At 40.2% G+C, this 26,646-nt stretch overlaps 1 protein-coding gene across 1 annotated transcript in view; it reads right to left on the reverse strand.

The window, feature by feature from the left end:
• TNRC6B (trinucleotide repeat containing adaptor 6B) overlaps positions 1-26,646 on the reverse strand; it is a 141,535-nt gene that overhangs the window by 37,057 nt on the left and 77,832 nt on the right. The window contains exons 5-11 of the mRNA XM_046907653.1: positions 20,021-20,108; positions 16,335-16,356; positions 14,379-14,723; positions 7,030-9,357; positions 5,979-6,137; positions 1,695-1,873; positions 445-519 (exon numbers count right to left, since the gene is read on the reverse strand). Coding sequence (XP_046763609.1) covers positions 445-519; positions 1,695-1,873; positions 5,979-6,137; positions 7,030-9,357; positions 14,379-14,723; positions 16,335-16,356; positions 20,021-20,108 — 3,196 coding nt within the window. The remainder of the gene's footprint in view (positions 1-444; positions 520-1,694; positions 1,874-5,978; positions 6,138-7,029; positions 9,358-14,378; positions 14,724-16,334; positions 16,357-20,020; positions 20,109-26,646) is intronic.

Genomic DNA, 26,646 nt, shown 5'->3' on the forward strand with positions numbered 1-26,646 from the left:
GCACATTATTCAGTAAAAATAATTAAGACACAGGGTTGTAACTCTACTTCTCTGGCAGATGACTGAGCTTCAGAAACCTGAAGAGTCGTGGAAAATCATAGATGTCTGACGATGTAACTGTGAGCTGAGGCCTCTATCTTGAGTGCTCTAAACAGCACGTTACGAAAAAGGCCATTGATTACAGCTGTCATAAAGTAGCTTAAGGTGTGTACGTTTGTGGGCGCATTTCGGTTTTTTCTTTTTTTTTTCTTTCTTTTTGAGGAACCACTCTTAATAGCAGGAAGTTCTGAATCCCCAACTACTACCGATATTAGGGCAACATGCCTACAAAGCAAATGCAAAAGAAGTAATACATTTTAAAATGAACCACCATCTCACTGATTTAAAACTTTCCGCTTTTTTTTTTTAAGAAGTTGTATATTATATTCATAAAAATTCACTTACTAGCAAGCCCATATTTGAAAACTGCTTGGATATAGGGTTCATCCATGAATCACTATTTCCTCCTTTTAACGAGCACTAAAAAGAGAAAAAAAAAAGACATTCTTAAACATCTTTTCCATCTCCTGAATTCTGTTTTATCCCTGGGATGCAAAGTGTTGAAAGAAAATCCTAATATCTGAGAAATTTATCTCTGTGACAAACTGCTTTACATTTTTTGCACAGTTGGAAATGTTTATGAAATACTTTTTTTTCTTCATAGAATTGCACATTTCTAGGTATACTGAAGCAGATGAATACTTGGTGTTTAATACATTCTTTAATCCATCACAAACAAAGATCTTTCCTTGGCTTTCTTCCCATCAGTATGGGTTCTCTTTCATGGGCACTGTGCTGACCTGGCTCTCAATCTGGCCTTACTGCAATGTGCAGATAACTAAAGTCAAAACTGAAAACAGACTGAAATGATATTTATTTAAAAAACAACAAAAAAATCAACAAAGAACAAAAAACTGCACAGTTCCTTTGGTGGTTAAAATTAAACCTTTAAGTGAGAAAAAAAATCGTGAGAACAGTTACTGCAAAATAGGAACTGTAAAGCTCCAAACCATGCCACAAGAGTATTTCCTTGTCCTTGGAAATTGCTCCGCTCTCACCTTTTAAGTCTGCCCTGAATATCTGATCAGAAGTAGACAAAGCTCAGTCCTTTTAATATTAATACAACATCAAATGTTACTGTTATAGAGAACTTTAACATGTATACAAGCCTTAGAAAGCAATTCATTTAGGACTGTAGTCCAGATCCTGCTCAAGGCCGAAATTTAACAGTATAACAAACACGAGTCAGACCCAAATCCGACAGTCAACAGAAACTGGAGGGCATGTGCCAAAGGGACTGTGGATTCTGAACTCCAGCAGGCTGTGCAAGCAGAACAGCAGCAGTTTAACAGATGTGCCAAGAACAGAAGAGCAATAGTCTTGAGATACTTACTGCTCAGTTTCACATTTAGCAATGGCTCTGCAGCCTTCATACCAAGAGAATATGACACTTTTTGGCAGACCTATTAGTCACAACAGGTGTAACACATTAAACAAATCCAAAAACCTTACATTTTTATTCTGTTCTACCAGGCACCTTTCTGGCTGAATTCCGTATAATACCTCTTAGAAGAGTAACTATTAGAAATGCCCTAACACATCAGTCATACTGCTTTCAGACAACACTGTAGTCATGAATCATTTGAGTGTTTTACCTTCATCTGCGTTTTCTTTCCTCCTTGCCCCCAGCTTGTTGAGTTGTGGGAGGAACTGCTTCCCTGAGAGCCTGCTGTGTTCCAGACTCCTCCCTCCTCCTCCTCTTCCCAGCTGGAATGACGTGTTCCTGTCACTGGCCCATCACTCTCTCCCCAGCCATCTTGCATAGATTTAGAACCTTGAGAAGAAGAAAGAAAAGCTCAAAAACAAGCCCACAATACCATGCAGCAGGTGACTACATACTGCAACATTAGCTGAAAGTGAGAGAACTGCAAAAAGTCAAAAACAAAAGCAGTAAAAACTTGTGTATGAACCCCACAATCAAAGAGATCTGGTGGCACGTTAGCATGTCATATTTTGCAAGAATTTTGAAGCGACATTAAATCTTTAAAAGAAATAATGATCAACACAAACTTCTCTCTTGCAACTACAGCTGCATTTGGACACTTTAAAAGGCAACCTATCACTTTCTTGTGTAAATGAAAGACTTCAAGGACACTTCAGAAAAAAAAAGCAAAGGGTGCTGAGGACTCTGGCTCAGGTGATCTGTGAATAATTTCCTCTCTTGCTTTAAAACTGTACCACACTTCCACCACGGTGAACCCTTCTGCAGAACAGAGAAATGAAGAACTTAAAAGAGCAACAACTAAGCAGAATCTGAAGGAAAGGACCTGACATTGTGCTCTGACAACACCAAAACAAGCTTAATCCCTCAAAAATCTCTTTGATTTCCAGCCTTAACAGTAGCACTAAAAAAACTCATTAGCAGCACTGTTTAAACAGAGATATAATTACCAGAAAATTACAACGATTCCATCATACAAACTCACGCTAAGGGCTTCTTATCCCTGTTGCCTTCTTCTTTTGTTGTTACTCTCCAGTAACAGCTGTCACGAAACTTAGACCTTGAAGTCTACTAACAATCCAATAAGAGCCCAAATCTTTATCTTGTCCGCTGTCCAACCATACTCCTTCCTACTGCAACTCCTCAATCTGTGCACTTCTTCCCCAAGCACTCATCTCCTTTAGAAAGGAACTCCACCATCACCATCTTTCTCTTCAGTAATCCTTCAAGTGTCTGGGGTTTGAAAGTGGAAATGAGGAATAAGAATGTAGCGGGAAATCTCAATATAAATAGCAGTCAGGAAATGTAATTAATCTGTCAAGGGGAACTCTGCCTGTATCAGGCTGAAGATAAGTACAGCAGCTTTTCATGACAATTTAAGAGCTACCTTCAACTTCACCGTAAATAACAACTGAACTACTTCACAGGAAACTTAACCTTTCAACACACATTTGTGTACCAAAACTCAGACCTGCTTAGGCGCCATGCTGGTCCAAACATAAAAATCTGCCTCCTGATCCTTTAATCATGCTACTTACACAGAAAAGGCTACAGGCTTTAACTTATTTCCAGCCACAGTGTTTAAATATAGTACTATGATCCTGGTTTTAACTACATGGCCAGAGAGAATTTTCTGCATTGACAGCTCTCAGGTCTGAGACACTTGAACGCAAATCGGAACAGAGGTATAAAGAAGCCTTGTCAGCAGAACTCCTGCTTTATTTTCTTCACATGTGAGTGAGTGAGAAGGCACAAATAGCTACAGTAAGAAAAGGAAGCTTCCAAGGTACGAACAAAATTGTGTTGTTACAAAAAAACCAAACAACCCCTGTCAGAGAACTCCTATGCGGTGCTGATGAAACTGTGTAATTTTTGTTTTTTTTAACAAGTGGACAATGACCTATGCTTAAGTTTCTGGATGTGCAACTTAAGGTCAGATGGAGCTATACTACAGTACAGTCCAAGTGAAATGCTACGAGTACTTACACAAAGCTATGTAAATGCAAACCTCCAATCCTTATCCCGATAAAGAATTCAAGATCAAAATAAGTTTTCTCAAAATCTGCGTGCCTCTGTTCATCGAAGGCAAAATGGAGATCATACCAATCACGCTCACACAAATAACCAAAAGTACGTGTTTGTTGGACAACTGGATACGACGCTGCCGCGGGGGAAAAAAAATACATCGATCCCATTTTATGCTTAGAATATTTCAGGTCTTACACAAAACTCTTCTTTCCATGGAAAGCCATCACAGAATATGTGATATAATGGAGCAAATCAACACTGCAGAGAGTTTAAACCACATGACTTCTCATCATCATTTACTTTTTATATAAACCTATCATAACTGAACAAACACATCAAATAAAAACACATTCCATAAGACAGTATCATATGGATACTCACATGACTTCAGTTAAGCTGAAACCTTCACACCAACTGCACAGACTCCTACCACTGGAGTTAACAGTACTGCGAATAAGGACTGCTATTTGTCAGTGCTGTAGAAGAACAGGATACTATGCCAATGGCTTTCAACACCAGTAATGGCACAGTTTCTGTCTTGACCTTATCTATCCAAAGTTAGGAACAGAATATTCTCTGAGAAGCACAACTGAGCACTCTCCCAAGTGGTAACTTTTACTCTGCGTCACATTTCTGTACTTCAAGCAGCCTTCCTACGCTAAGCTCTACACTTCGTTTGGCTGCATGATTCTCTCCTGTCCTACCTCTTCCTCATAATACACACAGGAAATCTATTTTCACAACCTTTTCTGCTCATTCAGTCGGGGTTGGTTGGTTTTTTTTGGTCACACCTCATCTCCCACTTCCTTCTTTGGCTCTAAACTGTAATTTTCTTGTCCAGCTGGTGCTAGTCTTTATTTCCTCTCTTTACTTTCAACCATAAATTACACCTTTGCAGGCTCTTTGCCTCAATTTCCTCTTCCAGCTTACTCAAGATATGAAATATCTCTCCTTAGTTCACTGAATAATGTAGTTTTCTCCTTTGTTCTGTCTGGGTGCCAATTAGAAAGGACTTGATACAGCAGTCACAGTACACAGGAGAACGAAGATCCCAGTTCTTAACGCTAGTGATGTACTTTTAACAGCCAACACAGGGAAAACTCCCCGTATTTTGCTCTTGCTGAGCTGGAAATAGTTTATACACAGAGCACAACACATATGACTTAGCTCTGGTTATGTCACCATATGCAGACCAGCTAGGACAAGCAAGGGACTATTTGTAGTCTTTAAAGACTATCTTAAATATTTAAAAATCCACAGATTTTTTTAGTGAATCATTAGTATCTCAGAGGCTCTTATTTTGGCCACACTTAGGTGGCCTTTTACAAAAGAAGGAAGATGATCCATCTAGAAAAAAGTCTAGCATCATGAAAAGTGCCAAGTTTGTCTGACAGGAACAAGAAGTACCATGGCCACCCAATAAAGGTTTCAATAAATGTTACTGGAATTTTCCAGTTTTGTTTCATAAATGGCCTAATTGTTTAACTCGAGTGTGGGTAAGAGAAAATGACAGAACAGCAAACAACTCTTACAGAGCATTTCATCCCAGACAATCACATGCTGTAAGAGTAACTTGTAACTGGAATGTCTTACCACTGGTATAACCACTGAAGTTCAGAAACTGTCGAGTATTATTAATATTTCCTAATGGAAACTTAATAACCGAAAGTCGCTGTCTTTGGCTATAACACTGCTATGCTGTATCAGCAGGAGATTGCTTTGTTTGTTCCATCTTCCTTAAGAACAGTGAAATAAAAGTTCTACCAACAGCTTATATATGGAATAACTTCCACACAAAGCAAACCCAATACAGTAGGATTCTAACTTCAAAGTGATTTCTTTTTAAATGTTCAACAGGATCTCATTCATGGAGAAGAATAGCTGTAGGTAGGCAATATCTAGAAAGTATTCAGCCATTTAGGTTAGGCCATGAGGGGAAGGTCAATTTATGAGTTTTTCACATTCATGCAGCAAAAAAGTCCATTCAAAGGCACTTCACACACCTCTACTGTGAAATGTTTCTATAAACTGCACATCCCTTCTCCTGATGTGATCAGAAAAGGTGATTTACCATGTAACGAGTTTGTACCTTAAGCAATGGGTGTGCAGAGGAAAGATAATGTGAGAAAAAGAATTATTTCCTCGCTCAGATGCTCTAGCGCTTCAACACTTGCACAAATCAAAGCTGTCCATTTAAGCACTTAGGTAAAGAACATCTCCATTACCTTAAAGGTAAGTATCCAGTCATTGGTAAGCACTTAATCACTCATCCACCAAAATCTTACATTACATTCAGCATTGCTTCTAGGCCTCAGATAACAAATCCTCCATAAGTGACCTATATCAGAAAGCCGAACACTGGAAGTCTCCAGGACCACTGCAAATAAACTAGTATCTGTCCTATACTCACTAGATTTCATGGCATTCGGGGCGTTGGAAGGTGCATTCCCCCAGCCTGTTGTCGATGCTCCTGTATCATCTACTTCACCCCACCCGGGACTGGTTTCATTTGGCTCACCCCAGGCGGACGTACCATTATCTGGAGCAGGTGGAGTGCTTTTGCTCCAGACTGCACAAAGGAGAAAGAGTTTTCATTACAGACCATTTAGACAATGAACTATTTACTGCAGTGCAGCACCATGTCATTACTGTACTATGTCTGCTGAAGACTCTGAGGTCTCAATAGTGTGGGTGAAACAGAATAAAAAATTGTTCACATCAACAGTTCATGGTGGGCTCTGACCTTCAGGTATGAAAAGAAAGAACGTAATGATGAATAATATTCTTCTCTCAGGTTAAATATGAACCTAACCCTATTTTATCTTCTGGTGAACTTCTTTTAACTGAAAGCACCAGACCATTTGGGGTTTTCATATACTGAGGAACAACTAAGAACGTAACAGTACACCTTATTTATTTCCAGGCTATGTAGGGTTGATTTCTTGTTTTTTTTTTTTTTGAATTATTATTTCAAAGAAGAAAATATTCTGCTAAATATTCTTCATCATACAGTAGAACCAAATTGAGCTAAGAAACTAAACCACATGCTCACTCAATGTCAACTGCTATTAACCGTAAGCAAACAGTTAATCAAACAGTTTTTGACTCAAAACAAATACAGAATTTTTCCCCACTTCTCTAGTAATTAAATACAAATTCTGTAAGAATTCAACCCTTCTCAGATAGAATACTTGCCAGCTAACACTTTTCTTTTTTTCTTTTTTCTTTTTTTTTTTTTTAACTGGCAAGCTGACCAGTGTTCAGATCAATGTTACTAAGGCACAATAAGCAGAGGACTATTTGATTCAAATTACCAACACTTAAATTCAGGACCAAACATTCAAGAAATAGCTTTTCCTTATGAAACAATGCTACTAGTTGTAGGCTACAAGTGTATCTCTTATGCCTAAGTGTTACAATCATAAAAAGAAATTTGCTGAAGAAAGGAACAAGATGAGTACCTGATGCTTGTGATTTGCTAGTCATTGGAGTAGGCAGGCTCTGTTCCCGTGGGGCCTGTCCCCCTTGTGAGTTCTTGTCCCACAGGTTCACATTCTTGTAGTTATAACTGCTAGGATCTCCCCACGCTGAAGTGCCATCATCAATATCCATTTTTCGACTGATTGACTGTGGAGAAGGTTCTTCCCAGCCACTAGGCTCCTCGTCTTTGGGGGCAGCTGGTTGTGGTCCGCTGTTCCAGTTTGGGTTTGGAGGTCGCCCATTACTTGGAGTTTGTGGCGGTGGACCCCAGGAACCAGAAGTCTCTTGCTGTTGCTGCTGTTGCTGCTGCTGCTGCTTGTTCCAGGAGTTGGGCTGTCGACCCGTCTCGTTCCACGTTGAATTTCTTTTACAATCATCCCAACCACCCTTTGAAGCAGAGCCTGTATTTGCACCGTTACCCCAAGTTCCAATCTCATTTTGCCCACCTTCACCCCAACCAGATGCTGGCTTATTTCCCGCACTTTCCCAGTTGCTGTTTTTTGCTTGGTCAACTTCCTCTCCCCAACCATTCTTTCCAGAAGACCATCCTTGATTAGGCTGCCGTCCACCCCACCCCTGATCCTTACTAGAGCTGTCATTCCAAGAAGATGACGATTTCTCTTCTTGTCTTCCCCCTCCCCAATTAGACGAATTGGGGTTCTTATAGTCATTCCATCCTCCAGTATTTTTGGGGTCCTTCCATTCTGTTGGGGTTGAGAGCTCACCCCATCCAGACTTGATTTGATTGCTTTGGCTGGGTACATCGCCCCAGCCCCCTGAGTTCTTTGTCTGTGTGGCAGAGCTCTCCCACCCCTCAGTTCCTTTATCAGACTTCCCCTCGGACCGTGGCATCTCTTCAATATCCCATACGGTATCTTGCTTAATTTGAGTTTGGCCCCAGCCAGTGTTTGAAAGCACTCGGGGGTCCAAATCAGTCCTGCTCAGCAAAGTCTGCAAGACTGCCTGGCAATCAGGATGCGTAGGCCTGTATGATCGGCGTCCAGAATTGTGACTGTCACTACTTCCTGCTTTGTGGTTGCTTCCAGTGCTTTGACCTCCAACCTCACTTCCTGCAGAGCTGGAAGATCTTCCCCAACAGGGAGCCTGGGAATTGCCTTGGTTTTCAGGAAGAGGGTGGCCTTTTTGATTGTCCCATGCTCCAGTGCTAGAATTTGGTTGGTTTGGACCACTCCATTCTCCAATCTTCAGTTCATCAGACCCAGACAGCTGTTTCCATTCTCCCTGAGAGACCCCAGATGTTAATTTGTTCCCTTCACCCCATTTGCTTTCATTTGCATGCTGAGGGCCAAAGTTCCAAGACCCACCACCCGTAGACCGGTTATTGTTATCCCAAGAATCGCTTCTTGACCCATTAGGTTTTTGAACAGAAGCTCCTTTCCAGGAGTCCTCCCTATCCTTTCCATTGTTCCCATGGTTTCCAGAATTGCTCTGTCCAGAGACTGTGTCAGTTCCAGAAGACCCCCTAGCTGTACCCCAAGATCCAACACTCCCAGTCTTTCTTTCTCCAGTGCTTTGTGAAGGGGTGTCAGTGCTCCTGGAAGGGTTCCCCAAGCCCATTTCAAAGGGCATTCCCTTATTCTCCATAGGGTTTGGTGAACTTAAGTTCAAGGAGTTAGTGTTTCCATTTTTTGGTCCATCAGTGTTATGAATTTGAGCCTGTTCTCTGCCAGAGACAAAGTTAACACCCGCATTTTCCATCTTTGACTGCTGTTCCCTAGAGGTCTGACCTACTGTGCTAATCTGTGCATTGGAGCTACCACTATCAGATTCCGAAGTCCCTTTCCTAGAATTGCCCTCTTGGACCAGTGCTGGCCAAGCAGACGGGTTGCTATTTGGGTTAAAGTTGCTGAAGCCAGAACCAGAACCAATTCTATCTTGTCCAGTCAAGTTCCTCCAATTACTTAGTCCACTGTTACTCTCGGTAGCAGGGTTGGAAGATTGAACAGATTTAGCCTTGGGATCAGATTTCCAGGCCCCAAGATTACATTCATTTCCAGCGCTTCCAGACTGGCACTGGCTTCCTTTTCCTTTGTTACTAGTGGTGCTTCCTGGCAGAGTGTTCTTCTCCAAGCCAGGGTTCGAGGCACTGTTGTTATCGGTGGTGTTTTCGGAAGAAGACTCAGCATCTTTGCTGGCGATACAAGGCCACTCTTCCATGTCAGACCCGTCTACAATCACCTTGTCCCAGATGTGAGTTGGGTTGGCGTTGGTGCCGCTGCTGGAGGAGGCTCCAGGACCCCAAGTGGAATTTGCATAATTTGAAGCAGCAGCACCTCCAATTGTTGAATCTAAAAAGAAAAAAAAGCATAAAAAAGACCCCAAAAGGCCATTAATACTCAATACTGTCTACAAACACTGAACATCACATTTTTGACACCACTGACTATTGATTCCATTAATACATTAATCCTTCTCTCATACATGTGTAATGAAGTTGCTTAGGAAGAACAAGAGGCTGGAAAACAACATTAGAAATACAGATTAAAGATGTATTCCAAGAAATTCCCCAGAATTAGTTTGTGGGCATCCGAATTCATGGTTAAGTCTCTCTGTGGCTTACAGTCCAGCTGATTCAAGTTCAACACAATAATTATAACTCGCTAAATGAACCTGTATGGTCAGTACTGGCACTGATGGTAGACTTTTCAAAAATGGATAAAATCATACTATGCACAGAACGAGAATATATATGTACACACACTTTTATATATGCATGTCTGCAGAGTCGAGTAGGAGACTGACAACTACATGATGGAGTTCAAGAAGCATCTGGACAATGCTCTCAGACATATGGTCTGATTTTTGGGTGATCCTATGTGGAGCCAGGAGTTGGACTCAATGATCCTTATGGGTCACTGCCAACTCAGGATACCCTATTGATTCTACGACTTATTCAACAAAGAGACCAGTATTTCTGACAGATGGAAAGGTAAAAGATGAAAAACAAAAAAAGGAATATAAAGCTGAAGAAGTATATCCTTTAGCTTCAGATACACTTTTTTAAAATTGATTTTGCTAGTAGAAGTTTCTTTACACCCCTACAAAACAAAGAGTCTTCTTTCCCACAACTATGCTGAAAAGCGTAAACCAAAATAGTCAAAGCTACACAAATTACAATTTCTATGTAGCAGCATGCAAGCTGTATTCAACATGTAATTATCCCACATTTCTATCACTTCTTTACCACATAAATCACAGTTTGTGGTTTTGTGAGAAACTGAATCAATCTCTCCACCACTGGACAAAAGCTACCAAGATATCAAACATTTCCTCCTCTCTCTTACCTGATCTACTCCAGATTTGCCAAGTTTCACCTTTCATTTCTGACAGTTCTGACAGCCCTTTAACTAAGTCAGCTGTATTCACATACTCAACAGAAAACTGTCCATTTCTTGGTAAGTTAGCCTTTGCTAACACTATTGCACAGTGGAACCTCCAAGTCCAATAACTCTTAGTGTCAGTGAAAGAAAATGGCAGGAAAAAATGACTAGGAATAGGACCACAATGTCAAGGTATTTGTATACAGTTTTAAAGCACACAAATTAACAGTGCCACAATGAAGTCTATGTCAGTGCTAACAGCATAATGTTTGCACATGTACAGATAGTTCTCTCTATCAATTTAAGATGTCAGGCAAGGTTTCCCCTTCCACCCTAAGTTACTTTTGCTCATCTAAATAATTTCATTTCATTTCTACTTCTATGTTGTTCTCTCTATATAGCACCATTTACTTTTCTACACATTTGTAATATGAAAGAACTCAAAACTGTCCACAAATTCTTTGTAATGAAGACTGAACACTCCCTTCTACAAACTCACGCTGAACACTGGTAAAGCTATAATGACTCATTAAAAAAGTTGATTTTTTAAAGTACGTGTGCTTTGTATTCAAGAGTGAAGACCAACATTTCTGATTACTATTAGTTATAATGGAAGCTTTCAAATGTGATGACCTGAAGTCTGTCTTCATCCATTAACGCTAGGCCACCAAAATCCAGAAAGCCATGCAGTTCCCATGCACATTCTGCTCCTTCTGTAATTTGAATTTCCATTGAAAAATTAGGAAGAACGAGGAAGTGTGATTCTACAGATATTTGTATCTGGCTATCCTTTCAGTACAGTGAGTAACCTCATCCGTCCCTCCTCTTTTTTTTTTTCAATTAAAAAAAATTCTGATTAGACTGATGGACAGCGGAAGAGAAGATCAAACAACAGCACGGTTTTCTGAATTTAGCAAAGACTCAGCAAACGAATGTTGCAAATGCAGAGCTGCCCATGGCAAGATCTTTATGTAGGTGATTTCAACAAAGTATTTCACATTTCATTTCTGCAAAGATATCCTAATAGCATTAAGATAGGGATGCTTCCTAACACAGTGTACTAGAACACAATTTAATGGACTATTTTAATAAAACAGCCTCTTCCTGCAAATTGGACAGTGGCAACAAATTATCAATCTACAGTTTTGTCCTGCTAAGACTGGGTGAGGGTTTTGGTTCTTAAGCAGACTTTTCCTTAATAACAAATGTGCTGAAGATGAACAAGTTTCTGATCTGACTACAATGAATAAAGTTACTAGCTAACGTTTACTTTTAAGGATGAAAACATGGAACTGAAATAAGTGAAAGAATTGAAATAGAGTCCTGAAACAAAGATTCAATTTTGCTGTGAGAGACCATCTGGTGATTCCTGGAGGATACTATGACGACTGAAAGACGTTCACCAACAGAATTTAAGCTTTGCTTTCAAAAAATGTCTTGCACATTCTGAAAGTGACTCATAGTAGAAAAATGATATAAAACCCTCTACCTCATAGCACCGCTACAAGAGAGTAGTAAACTTGGTAAACAGAAGCCACCTTTCAGGGAATTAGAGTTTTGCCATCTTACACTGCATTCCAATTCTGATAGAAAAACATACATGTGAAGAAGGATTAGGTCTTGACCTTCTCTATTAATAATTGCTCTTGGTGTAGCTGTTCAGATCTGTTTGTTTTCCTTTGTTTTGTACAGAAGCTGCACTGCTACAGGGAAACAAAATAATTTTCATAAAAATGGATCAGTTACTGGCAATTGAAGGCTTCACCAAAACCAGCTATAGCTATTTGTTGAATTTAACAATGAGATGGAGTAGCTAAACTATTTTCCCCTTTGGGAATATGCCTTTTTTTTTTTTTTTTTTTTTTTTTTTTGTGCGTGTGTGGGATGAGTTCATCATAATACATGGCTGCTTGACAAAACTAGGTCCAAATCTGACACGCAGTTTGTGAACTGCCAGGATCTCAGAAAGAATTAGTGACAGGAGAGGCACAGCAACACCATACCTCCATAAGCAATTTCCTGAAGCCTTTTAAGTGTAGCATTAACCTTCCTCTTAGACAGCTGCTCATTTCCAGTCCTCTGCCACACCTACTCCCATGTGCTATCATCTGTGTTGCTACTGACAGCCAGGGAGCTCAACTGGGAAATTATCCAGACGGAAATGAGTTTTAAGCAACAACTTGGGTTAATTTTAATCCAAGTCAGCTCCTCAGCCCAGATACAGTGTTATGGTGCAGAAATGTGTTCGGATGGGGTGAGGCAAGTCTGAAGGGCACAGATCTTTCTTGGCAACACTGCAGACTTGCATCAGATTAAAGGAAATAACCACAGGCATAAATGTTGCCACAATCAATAAAATACAACCATATAACATAATCTCAATAATTCAGTTAATGCTGAAATATGAGAATTCATAAAACTTGAGGTCAGTCTCAAAACCAAATAATAACATTTGAACACATAAAAATTACACGGAACTTAAGAAGTGTCTAAAATACTTTGAATTGGTCTTAATGCAGCTCATTCAAAATAAAAAAAAATTGCTGATGGAAGAAAAGAGAAATTTTGAGTATTTTCAGAATGTCTCACTACTATAATGTCTCCTTTGTCAGTCTATCACTGTGAAGGTATGCTAAATGCTGACATAATGCTAGGATTTTATACCTAAATTGTAAAAACTCTGGGGTATTGTTCTTATTTTTTTTTTCCCCCACCGCTCCTCTTCCAGGTGTTTTTATCGAGAGCAGCCATCTCTAACTGATACATTTCTGAACCTATTAGCTAACGTTTTTCTGTTTTAGCTTAAAACTTGCCCACCATTAAACAGGGACCATCAGAGACAACGAGACAAAAAAATCTGTCAAGCAGTGATTCACTACAAAGGAATTCAAGTGTGGAAGAGGCAAAACAAACTAAATTATTCATTTTCCTAGAAACCTTTTTAATAAAAACAAAATCATCTCACCTAGCTTACTACATTCCAGAGTTCCAAACAACCTCAGAGTTCAGCTTCTCGTGGACTGCAGAGAACTAAAAAGTTTCTGCTGTCAATGACGGTTAAAGTAACCCACTCCGCTGGGGCTTTCAAAACAGACATAATGGTAACATTTTTTCTTTTTGTGACTTTCTTTTAAATCCTGATTGGCAGAACTGAAGTTGTCCTTGAATTCTCGTATCAATTAAGTTTTTCTTTAGAAGGCAGATGTCCCAAGTGGACTTTTCTTTTTCTATTATTGTAAGTTAAGAAGGAAATATTACTCTTACTGCAATCCCTCAAGCTGCTAAAAAAATTAATAGCAATCATCAATTTTCCCGTGCTCACAAAACAATCTTAAAATCAACACACTGGCTGGAATTCAAAGTGATCAGAAAAGCAAAAGCAAGATGCTTGTTAAATTTTTTTAAGTACCTAAGATGTGTTTTAGGGAAAACTATTGTGAAAAGGCTTATCTAAGGAGAAAGTCAAGAAGATTACAAAAAAAGAAGAAAAAAAATCAGGAGCAGAGGGCCCACCTTGCTATTTTATCCAGAAGAGAAGTGACAGATACCTGTTATTTGCAAATGTGGCATCTATAAGAACTTACTGTAGAACTCTGATGCCTGTTTTACTAGGTCATATTAAGAAGTTACAACAGAGGAAATGTATCAAAGAAACCTTAGGAGATATTAAGAACTACTCAATGACAGCTATTAAATGCTACCTATTTATCCCTATGTTTTATTTACCTTGCTGTGGTCCAAAGAGCCCTACAGTACCCAATTCAAACCACTCAAGACATGCATATATTTAAAAAAAAAAAAACAAACAACTTTCTGGTTCCAGACAGTAGTAAAAATTACATACAATGCTGCTAACAGGAAAATAAAAGTGTACGCGCTAAAACAGTAGGAGTCAGCTTTGCAAAATTATGTCTGTGCACAATTTCAGTGCTCCCTTTTCCTACGAGTGTGCACATGCACCTGTATGTAACGTCACTGCTATTATTCACCTGTTGCAGTCCCACTGTCGCTCTGCAGCAGTGCTCCTGTCACTGGTTGTGCGTTGTTTGGGTTTGCTCCTGGTGCTGTAGGGGGAGGAGGCCCTGCTCCACCCCCAAGGAGCATACAGGATGGTGGAGGGGGCTGCCCACGTTTCAGTAACACTTTGTGGTCCTGCTGGCAACGGAATCGCGGCGGCACCTCCCGAGGCATGTAGCGGGCGGCGCTTGGCGGTTGTCCGTTCGGCACTGCCACCCTTTTGGCATTGTTGCCACCATTGACTGGTGGCGATGGAGAGTTGCCAATTGGGCTGGCAGCCACTGGTTGGCTTAAACTTGGTTTCGTCACTTCGGGCACTGAAAAACAGGAAAAATCAAAGGTAGAAATTTTTCCACTTAAACCTGCGTTAGCTACAAGAGGTCACCGCAACTCTTTTCTTTCATAATGCCATTCTTCTTTGAAATACCATGCAGCTTCAACCTTATACAAATAAGATTTTATTGGAACTCTGCCCTTGGCAAGCCTCTTGAAGTACCAATTACTTTAAAAAGTAATGGTGGCAAATGATAACACCCTAGGTCAGGACAAGGTTTAAAAGATGAACAGTCATACATAACCTTTTTTTCCCCTTCTCTTCCCCATCTTCAACTGGTTTTAGGATTGTTATGCATCACCCTTACTGGAGACCTGCAATCAGATTCTAAGTTTCACTTGCTTTGGCCATTGCTAGAACACAGAGCAAAAGACCCTCCTCGACAATTGAGAATTAACAAGTCTGAGCGCTCTCATCTGCTCCGAAATAAGGCAGTAATATTTTAATCTTATTCAAAAAGCAGTCCTACCTACAGCCTTTGTATTGGGCTCGCCTAAAGTTTACCACCTGGTCACCAGATGCCCCTATAAGCAAGGACAAGCTGCTTCTGAAGGCTACTGTGCCTTAGAGAAAAGGAATAATGCAGACAAATCCTTGATAAACCAATACTGTCCAGAATGGGGGGGAGTGGGGGAGGGGAGGAGTTGTGCCCCCTTACTAACACTCTCCCTGTGCTTTTTGAAATACTGCAAAAGAAAATCAGGCATTACCTTAGTCATGCACCTGTAATAACTCACTAACAGAGCAGATTCCAAAGATAAGGAAAATTTAATACATCTGATCTAGTCTCTGCTGGAGACTAATATGAGAAAGGCATGCTCAGCAACCCCTCCCCACCAACATGAGCATTATCAGCAAAACTTCTGCTCTTACAAAAGAGAGATCAAAACCAGAGAGTCTCTCTCACAGCTGTGAATGCATTATCCCCCACATATTGTTTTGATGAACATTTTCTGACTTCTCTATATGGGTTTCATTGCCCCTAAACCAAAAAAAGGTATTGTCAGCTGTAAAATCAAGTTACCATCTTAGCTCTTCTCTGCCATTTCTTTTTAATGGTAATTTCCTCACGCCATTTTTAGAAAGCTGACATACGTATCACAATTATTTTTAGATCAGCTAAATAAGCTAAACATTCAAGATGTTCATTCTTCAGTTCTGCCTTATCTCTTTGACTTTCAGTAGCTTGGACTTCATTATCCCTTAATTAATTTTCCAGAAACAAGTCTTTTTCGCTCGTTTCGGTACGTCACTATATGCAGTACTTTCCCTGTCTTCCATTCCATTTATATAGTAGGTTTCAGTTTTCAGTTACTCATCTAAAACCTGTGTAAATTTGAAAGTTGGGCTAAATATTTCAGTGGCCTATTTTACCTACAACCACCATTACCACTTCTAGTATTCTGATGCTGACAAGACGGATAGTTTTAGTTTCTCCATTTTAGTCCTCTTAGCTTTACTCTCTTCCAAATGCTCATTTTGAGTACTTCATCTCAAATTGTACCTCCTCTTCCTTTTCTAACAGCTTTGATCAAAATCAAGTTTGGGATCAAGACAATAAAAATACTCTTTAGGATTAAACACAGGCTCTTACCTTTGGTTTTTTGATCTGTGACCTGCAAAGTAAGAGTAAGAATGTAAACACAGTTGTAAGAACCTCAAAACAAACATTCAGCAGGCCTTACTAATTCATGAATTTATAAGCCCAAGATTGGTATATGCTGAAAGAAAATAATCAGCTGATGAACTGCAAACATCAGAACTCTTTATGTCTTACGTATAAATTGTTGAGAACAGCACAGTTTCTGGAATACCTCTGCCTTGCACAAAATTACCTGGCATAAACAGTGACTACTGTATTCTTTATTTTTAGTATTCACCCCCTTCCTCTTACCAAACACTTACTTGTGAAGCACAAATAAGCTCAATGCTCATTTGTCAAGCACAAATAAACCTGAGCTATTTACCATCACAGTTTCTTCAGACTGTGCACATTAAATATTGCAGTTAAAGTGTAATAAAACGTACCCTCTATGCAAGAATACCTACAGCAGATTGTTGGGGCTAGCAACAGAATTCCCACAGGGTCGCTGCATGTGAGAGTACCAATCTGTCTCTGCCACTTTCCCTTTCACTTTTCCCACAGCATCTCCCTCAAGGAGACAGAAGGTTTATTGTTTTAATTACAAAACGTACCAGAAATACCTATAAAGCACCAGGCTTCAACATCTCTTGAATGCAAGTACTTGATTACTGAAGTGAGCCATCATGCTGGCCAATGCACTCAATGTGTTTTTTTGCTGTACTTCCACATTCTTACAGCATAGCAGATTTCAAGCTAACAGCAGACACAAACATATCACTGGCATATTCTCTGGAATCAGGTGAATTGTAGCATGTTTTGATCCTGTCGATCATGAGTTCCACTACACAATAATGGAAAAACCCTAAAGATCATCATGTGTCGGGCTCTATGACACCTGTTCTGAAAAAGAAATTGCTGAGCTAGTCCATAATTCTGGAAAGCACACAGGGACAGTATAGAATAATGAAAGCACAAGTAAAAAGCAGTTTATTGTTTAAGCCAACCAAGCCAGAACCCTTTTGTATGGTAAAGAATAAAAAGACAAACTGTCCTGAATTGCTGTGACATCATTTACTTCACAAAGGTGAGGAGTGCAATATGCAAAGTGAAATATTCACTAAAATATAAACCAAATTCAAACATCACAGCTTCAGATTTATGCAACTCTTTTAAGATATCAACAATGCACCTGTACCAAAAATGTGTCCGCACTGCGCCAGATGTCTGTTTTCACTTTTTTAATAAAACATCCCATGTGTGTGAAGCCCTATCTGCCTCCAGAGCAGCTAAAATTCTGTTAAGCACTTAAGTGACTGTAATGCTCCATTACTATAGAAGATGAAATGGAATAAAAGGATTCATGAAAACAATGTTGTAATGCTGATAGGTCTCCTACGGTAAGAGTAAACACGTTCTGTAAATAACTTGTCTACTTGGAAGAACACCACAAAAAACCCTAAATTATAACCACAGCTGTTTTAGATCAAGAAAATACTTCTGCCTTTGTTACATCCATACTAGTCAAAACTATCTGGTTGAGTGACTGTTCAGATCCAGAATACAGAAGCTGAGAAAGTGACTGCGTGTCTCAGACTTACAGCCGTCATCTCTCTGTGGGAAACCTGTGAGCACCGGCAGGACGGGGCCAATCTCAGCCTTCTGACAAGCTACCAAACAGCCCCTGGGACACAAACCACAGGAATTCAGTCTATGAATCTGCTTGCATAACCTTTGGTGATTTTCATCTTTTTATTTTGTTAAGTTTCTGAAGATCCAGGCAGGAGCGGCTGTTTCATGTTATATAAACCCTATCTGAAAGAGGTACCCCCCAAATCACTGCTGTTTTTTTGGTGACCACCACCACAATCACTAAGAACGGACACACACATTTATGTCCTGCCTATATTCCCAGCTGTCCTCAAGTATTACTCTTACACTTGGTCTCCAGGAGATTAACTTATTTTCAGTGTTTACCTTTTCCCAGATTTTGGCAAAATATCTGAACATGCAATCACAGCAAACAACTTGGTAGATGAGGGACCACACAGGAAAGCTGGCAAATCTCCTTTGTATTCAAAGTACTGATTCCTCTGTAAACACTCTCAGCACTGTTATCAACACTATCAGCACAACCTTTCCAAGTTTTTGCTGCGTGGAGTATTAGCATATAATCCTCAAATCGCTACTCTTTACTCACAAACCTCTGCACCTCCTGGTTCCTACACGGCTGGAAACACACCATCTATTTTTATTTTATGCTTGAGCATAAAACAGCAGCAACACTGAAGGAAAAAAGACAGATGCTGCACAAACCTTATTCTGTAGCTACTGATTTTCTGCAGTATTATTGAGGACGCATCATCACGACACTGGAATAAGTACAACAGAAATACACTGGGTTTATCCGCACCAATTTTAAAGTGATACACTTAAATTGGTGAAAAAAAGCAAGACTCAAATAAAAGCCCCCAACGAGCTAAAATTTAACTGGCACTGGAGAGCCAGTATCAGCTGTTCTTAACACAAAGCCACATAACCTAACAGGAAAAGAGTAACACCTAGAATCCGAAGTAACTGAAAAACAAGGACTACTGAAAGTAAAGCACTCTGCTTTCAATTTCACATTACTGATGAGGTTGGGAAGCACAGCCTCTGGAGATGAGACAGCCTGTAGTGGTTCTCCCTCCGCCTGTGGGTCTCCCAGCTCAAAGCAAATTACCAAACCCAAGTTGCTCAGGGCCATGTCCAACTTGTTTCTGAGCATCTCCAAAGAACCACAACTTCTCCAGCAAACCTGTTCTAGTGGTTGACCATTCACACGCGCACAAAAATATCCTCCTATGATTAAGTAGAATTTCTTGTATTTCAATTTGTGCTCCCCTCCTCATGTCCTGTTTTGTGCACCACTGAGAAGAGCCTGGCTGTATCTTCTTTATTCCCTCCCACCGAATATCTACACACACTCCACTGTGCCCCCTCTTCCCCAGGCAGAGCAGTTCCAGCTCACTCGGCCTCTCTTCACTTCTCAGGTACTCCAGTCCCTCCATCACCTCCATCACCTTGTTTTGATGCCCAAAACAAGACAGAGAAGACTTAAGTAAAAAGTACATATAAAGTTGCAAGAGATGCTGAGTCCACACTTCAGGTTAACCCCTAGAATGATCTACTACATTTGTCACAAAATAGAGCACTTTTGAACAAACCAAGTGTTCAAACTCATTTGTGGAGCATAAGCAATTTTCAGTGATTCTTCAAGAATCTCTAACAAAAGTGTTACTGGGCAAAGAAAATGTAAACGATACGTCGCAAAAAATAAAAGCAACTTCAACAGAAATTTTTCACATAACCTTTTTTAAGAATTCGTAGTGTTCCCATCCCCAAACACCTCCAAACACTGCGAAATGCACATGTTGAGTGCCCATATTCAGTAACATTAATTAAATACTTATCACAAAACTGATTACTTTTCCTTCGTCTGACAAACCAAAGAGAAAGACTATCAAAGTTTACTAAAACCTGAAGCTCAAGACAAATGGTGCAGAAAATCTTTAATGAAGACATTACTATATTACACTATTACTATATGCTTAGACAAGAAGAGGTTTTATTCTCAAATACAAGCAATCTCATATCTTACCAGCCCCAACATTACTTATGCTCTAGTTGGACAGAAGAACTCAAATATCAGCACCTACCTTCTGAGCAGATTCCTTCTTTTTCTTATCCTCCTTCTTCCTTTTCTTGTCTTCCATTAACTGTTCTTCCCTTTCTTGCTCCTTCTCTCTGCCAAAACATGAATAAAACCACTCTGAGCACTTCCAAGTTCTGTAGGATCCGCATATATTATATACCTCTTCCCCACAAGAAAAGAAGTCAAGACAGCAGATTTCTCTGATCATCACGCTTCATTTGCATTGGAGGTTTCAGCCTAACTGAGATCAGAAAAGCACCTTCTAGTTCAGCGTGGCCACCATTGCGAAACATACTGCAAAAAGTAGAAGTCCTTCATTTGGATCAGGTCTCTTCTAGTGGTACCCTATGTAAATTAACTACGTCTGATACTAAAAATTCCTTCAAGGCATTTTGGCTAAAGCATCCTTTTAATTGGGTTGTACTATTGTTTAATGAAGTCTCATTAATCTTTTCGTATGGTAAAAAAGGGAAGCAGTAATTTAAATAAGACGGTTTGGTTTGCTATTACATTTGTCTTCAGAAGGGGAAGCGATTATTCTATTCCCTGTAGCTATGCCACTTGTAAGAGACTAGAAGTGTCACATCAAATCAAAACCATCATTAATTAGACAAATCACTAAGTTAATTTCTAGCCTACTGTACCCAGCCAAATATTTTTTGTGACAAACTCTGTAATATAAACTACTTCCCAAGGAGAGTATTTTCTACCCAAGAACATTCCTTTAAAGAAAATGAAATAAAAGAAGAAAAATACGTGCAGTTGCTATTTTGTCAAGCCATCATCTTGTTGCTATGTATTGTATCAAAACGAAAGTATCATTAAATGGTTCGTTTACTGCATATATACTACTGCCTGAGCTGTTTCTATGGTGAACCATGCTTTGATTAACTAATTATCTTCACCTGCTTAAAAGTACACTTAAGATGAAGTTTTCAGCTCACTTGGAGTATATTCTTTTTTTTTTAATCAGGGAAATTTTAAGACAATTAACATAAAAAAGATGATGTGACACGAGGGAGAGGGCCAGAGAAACAGAATGTCTACTTTAGAAATGGGAAACATCCAACACATTCAATCCATGATCTTTCACAACATGACTTTAATTTAGATCGATGAAGATGGATTTGGGAAGTTTCAAAATACCAACTTTAAATGCACGGAAATATCTGTGCCATATTCAGAATGGAGGGGGAGGGGGGCAGAGGAACATTTCAACTCACTACGTTGGCTGTAATAGCTGAAGCTCATACTCGTACTAAGCTATTTATTTAAATGATGCACAAATCAAAGTTCTTTGTGAGTACAATTTAAAAAGATAAGAGCTGAGCTGGCTTTGTTGTCACACCTTTCAGAATTTTCCTTCCACTGTGAGCTGCAATACCTCAGCTAAGATTTATGCTCACGTTCTTATCAGATACTGCCAAGTTAAAGTGCAAAGAAACATCTACAAAACGAATCCCTTCAATACAGACAAAAGTATTTCGAAATGTGTTACCACTTTCCCGATTGAAGACTCTTCTAAATAGAAAAGGTTCTGTGTACCTTTTCTACAGATGGAAAATAGAACATTTTCCTGGTTTCATGAACTCACTCTCCTCCTTGGTGGATGGAGACTAGAATGGATGAGCGCTCAGTAATACCATCCTCAGGCTATCACCACGTGCAGTTTATACATTAACGGCAAGTCCAGTCCCCTTTTAGCAAAACTGGAGGCAGGCATCCTCCATCATACTGAGCAGCATTCTATGCACTCTGTCTAGTATTGCTAAAGCAAGCCCAGCTGTTGCTCTTTTCTGTTCTCTATAAAATGTCAAAGCACACTTTCCAGCTCTACACTCTGGCAAGGAAAAGCCCCGCAGGTTTTTCAGTTTCACTAACCTGCACACGATGCAAAGCATTTGGGCAGGTCAGTGTACTTCATGCTGTCACAGCACTGAGATGGAATTTTCCAATTCTTTGAGCCACAGATTTTAAGTAACATGGAAAAAGCTCTCCAGTGACACCATTCTCTTTCTAAGTTACTATAACCTCAAATTCCATTTACTACCTTCTTATTGACAAACAGCTCGGACCCTTTGGGCTGCAGTGCCATTTGTAACTTCAGTGTCCCCAGAAAACTTTCATGCGGCAAGCAAACATTTAAGAGCTGTCTTAAAGGAGCTGCTGAAAAAAGGTAGGATCAAAAAATGAGTTCCAGTAACTGCCTGGCACACAGACAACCTTCTGCTTAAAAGCACCTACTTATTCCTGTGAGCAGAGCAGGGGATGGCAAAGAACGAGAAGAAGTTAAAATTCACCATCAAAGCTGAAGTTATGGCTTACAGCGACACGTAGCACTAACAATAAAAAGAACCGAGGATAGAAAAGCCATAGCCTAAAAGAAAACACGTGGTTATGGTCACCTGTCTGTGTGACCACAAGTTCAAAACAGGAAGACTGTTGCTGCCACTGCCTTGTTTTTCTATACACCTGGATGAGGATCTGTGTTACTAAGGCTGCAGCTGAGCTCTGGAGGCCTACCTCCCCCCGTGCTCCTTCAGTAGAAGTGGATATTCAGTACCCCACTGGGCACATCACCACTTGTTGCCATATAGGAATAATCAATACGTAGTAATTCAGGCTTCAAATCAGCAATCCGTGTAGGCACACAGCTCAGTTTTGTTGAGCTGTCAGGGATCTATCCAAACACTTGGGATAAGTTCTATGATCAAAACCATTAAGTTCTTGACAGAAAACCTAAGTGCAACCTTACAGACACGCAAGAGCTATGATGTTCTACTCTCGTAAGGACAAAGAAAGGACTGATGATATAGACAGGTTAACAATGTGACACTAAGCTGGAAATTTACCAAACTGGGGGAGAAATAGCTGACTGTCATTCTGCATATCACATCTGACATCTTCCCACTTTTGCTCTTCAATGCATTCCAATATTATTTGCAGCTTTATGATCAAAATTTGCCTTTTCAGCTGCATGCATAATCCATATTCCCTGCCTTTTAAAAAAACCGAACAACACTCCCTATTAAAAAGAATATTTTTGTTTTGACGATGGTTACTTAAGTAATTTAAAAAAGCACTGCACAATAAACATGACTGTAGCTGTACAACTACTTCACAAACTTAAGTCTACCATTGAAAGTATGGCAACTACAATTATGCTGATCCAACTGCTGTGGGCTTTCAGCCGAGCCAGCCTGCAGTGGCAGCAGGACAACAAGAGAGAGCACCAAGCAGGAGAAAGGCAAGCAGGGGATGATTCTAAGGGGTGGGGTTTTACTGCTTGTTTGTTTAAAGCACTTGTCCTAACATCTTCGGGAACATCACTGATCAGATGCTGATCAATAAAGTAAGCTGTGTCTTTTGTGGCCCTCTTTTCTACAACCACCCGTCACCGCAGAGACAGAACCTTGCTGAACACAACCTTGTGAGAACAAAACTGACTGGAGAAAAACAAACACTGCAACGTTCAGTGTTTCAACAAATTCTACAAAACGAAAACCCTTCAGGTATCTCATTAACTTATTGAGAGGATGCTGCCTATTAACCGAACGTCAGCTACAAGACTGTTTTCTGGACTGGCTCCGTGGTGTACCAGCAGCACCAGCTGCTTCTACTGATGAGATCATCATGGGGAGAAAAACATAACTCTGAAGGAGTGGATTTAGAGTAATGCAATGGGGCATTTTTTTGTTACCAGCACACAGTGATGGGAACGCGGACACACCAAAATCCCGAGGAGGAAATATGATGAACAGCGACCGGTAGCTGCATTTTTACTCTAGTTCTCTAATAGGACTTCCATTGATTTCCTGAAAAATCTGAGAATTAACATTGTTGAAAAATGTTTTAAAAGTGTATTACAGACTTCATTTCCGATTAGTAAAACAATAAGAAAAAACAACATGTTAACAGCTTACAAATGAAGGGACTGTCTAAGTGCTAATCCTAATTTCTGTTTCGAAAAGCAACACACAGAGCAGTAGCTATGGCAGTGTATTCAATACATTACCTTCTTGCACCAGCCTTCTCTGGCTAAGACAAAACCAATCATTTCAGATAAAAAGGAGGGTTTTTCAGTGACTACAGAAAACAGCTGCAAAATCCAAGTTCCCACAAGACCGCAGCCATCTCAGAAAGAAAAAAAAAGAGGCACTTAAGAAGCGCACCCTCTCACAACACTGCTGACAAGCTTTTGAGAATGCCGCTTTCCTGCAAAATCCCAGCATTCATTTCTCCTTTTTCCCCACAACGCACGGGCCGGAGGTATGGGTAAAGAACAGAAGGTGTGCTTCGCAGTTCTTGCTATCCGACTGACAGCGCCAGGCGAGAGGACGCAGTGCGTTACACGCTATCTGCTGACTGCACGCCTTGGTGGGAGCAGATAACGCCACCCTGAACCTTCGTCTACACAAAAAGCCACAACCCTATGAAGTCACCCTCAACTAAAACTGCATGAAAATGGAAGTTACGCGTAAGGTACAAATTCTTGGAAATTCGGGAATGGCACTTCAGAGTATAAAGTTCCACGTTCCTTCCAGGGGCTGCAGGGCAGCTGCATAAAAACGCCGGCAGTCCCCTGTAACGATGCAGACCACACAGCAGAACTACAAGTTCTCTTCCCTCCTTTTGCCCCTGCCCTTTACTTTCACTATTGTTTGCTATAACACAACACGGGAGTGACAGCAAATTTCTCTGGGTGCATCCTAGAAGTCTTCCTCCAAGCTGGGAACCAACCTCTCTGTCCTCCTCCAGAACAGAAGAGATTACGAAACTACACTTGTAGGACTGACAGTGCTTTAACAGAACAAGCTTTTATCTATATACAAGGTCACATCAACGACTGATAAATCTGTCTAGAGACCGAAGCCACAACCAACCACAGCTGGAGACCTTCACTTTACAGGAGAGAATGATAGGCACTGCATGGGGCAATCTCACTTGGAGGGGACAGCTGTTAACTTGAACTAGCTCAGGTCCCCTCTGATTCAAAACATCAGCACAGAAGTAAATTAATTAGCATTTTAGAAATAGATCAAAAGACTCGAATTTGAGGGTCTAAGCCAGGATTTAAATCTACAGTAAGGTAATCCAACTCTGGCCAAGATTTGAAGGCAGAAGGATTTCCAGCGAGCTGTAGCTGCTGCTACGTGTAATTAAATGAAACCGCAGCCTTTTCACACAGCACTCAGTTAAAACTCTATATAAATTTTATCAATAGAAAGATTGACCAGCAAAAGTATCTGCATTTCCTCCTGAAGCTGACTCTGCAGTTGTGCTAGTAAAGACAACGTGTCTTCTCAACTGGACTGTATTCAGTTCTTTATTCCACCCTCTGCACACGTAAACCTACTGCTGTCGCTTGCATCTCTGCAGTTTCAATTGTAACAGGGGCTTTGCTGGTACGTTCCTGCATCATGCTTTATACATACGCGCATTAAAAAGAATACACTGATGGTAACAAGGGCCACGAGCAATGAAGAAGAAAACATACCACAAACTCCTAAATGAGTACACAGGATTTCAGTTCTCACACTCTGAGGCTCAGGCCTTTCTTGCTGCAGCAATCAACCGCTTCAGTTGGATGAAAGCTCTGAAATCAAATCAATTAACTGGGACTTCAGAGACTAAAACCAAAGCAGAAGGAACTGCTGCCCTGCAGAGCATGAAAAATCTGACAATTTTAATTCTACTTTTATTCAGTGTGTTACACTTTAACCTAAGTATCCATTATTTCAACACAGTGAGAAGAGCATGGCGTGTTCAAACACACACACAGGTGTGCTCCAGCACGTTCAAACAGAACATCAAACAGAAGTGAGGTGTTATGCAGCCTGGGCTACAACCCAGAGCTGACCCACTGAGTTCCTGAAGGTAGAATAACTTCCACTACACTGAGCCATGTAAGGAGCTGTGATCTCACTGATCGAAAGATTCAAAATGGGACTCACTGTATCACGTGTGTTACACAAATGCACATCACAGCCACGTTCTTTCTTATGCAATGCTCATGTGCATAAACCAGACTGACCCAAGCCACGCAAGAGTTGGCTGAACGTGAGATAGCCCCTTAGAAACTTGGCCTTCAGGCTGAACTGCAAAAGTGGAATATGGAACTACTTTAGGACAAGTTAACTCCGATACATAGAAGGGAAAAACCAAACAAACAAACCCTCAGAACAGCACTTCTGAGTACAAGTATTTCCCACACCATAAAAAAATAAACTTAAGAGTATAAAACTTTTGAGGAAAAAAAAAAGTTGTTTGCTTGAAATGAGACTTTGTACCATCACTGAACAACTGCAACACTGAGGAGTGCAGCTGTGCACCCCAAAACTGACCAGCTAGGTAAGGGACAGCTGTTCTATACTTTCTGAATGAAAATGAAATGTATGTAACAAAACTCAGCCCTAAAATATGAAAATAGTTGTTCATACCTGTAACATTATATATGAACATATATACACACAGTATGACACGTAAGACAATAAATAACAAAAGCCACGCCACAAAAAGGCACGCTGTGGATTTGATACACACATAAAATACACACTTTGCTATGCATTAATTGAAAACTCTTGAGAAAGCGTCTCTGAAGTGTTCTGTAAAGCAGCACTTTTAAAAGCC

Source organism: Gallus gallus, chromosome 1, assembly GCF_016699485.2.
Source record: "Gallus gallus isolate bGalGal1 chromosome 1, bGalGal1.mat.broiler.GRCg7b, whole genome shotgun sequence".
Taxonomy (NCBI): Eukaryota; Metazoa; Chordata; class Aves; order Galliformes; family Phasianidae; genus Gallus; species Gallus gallus.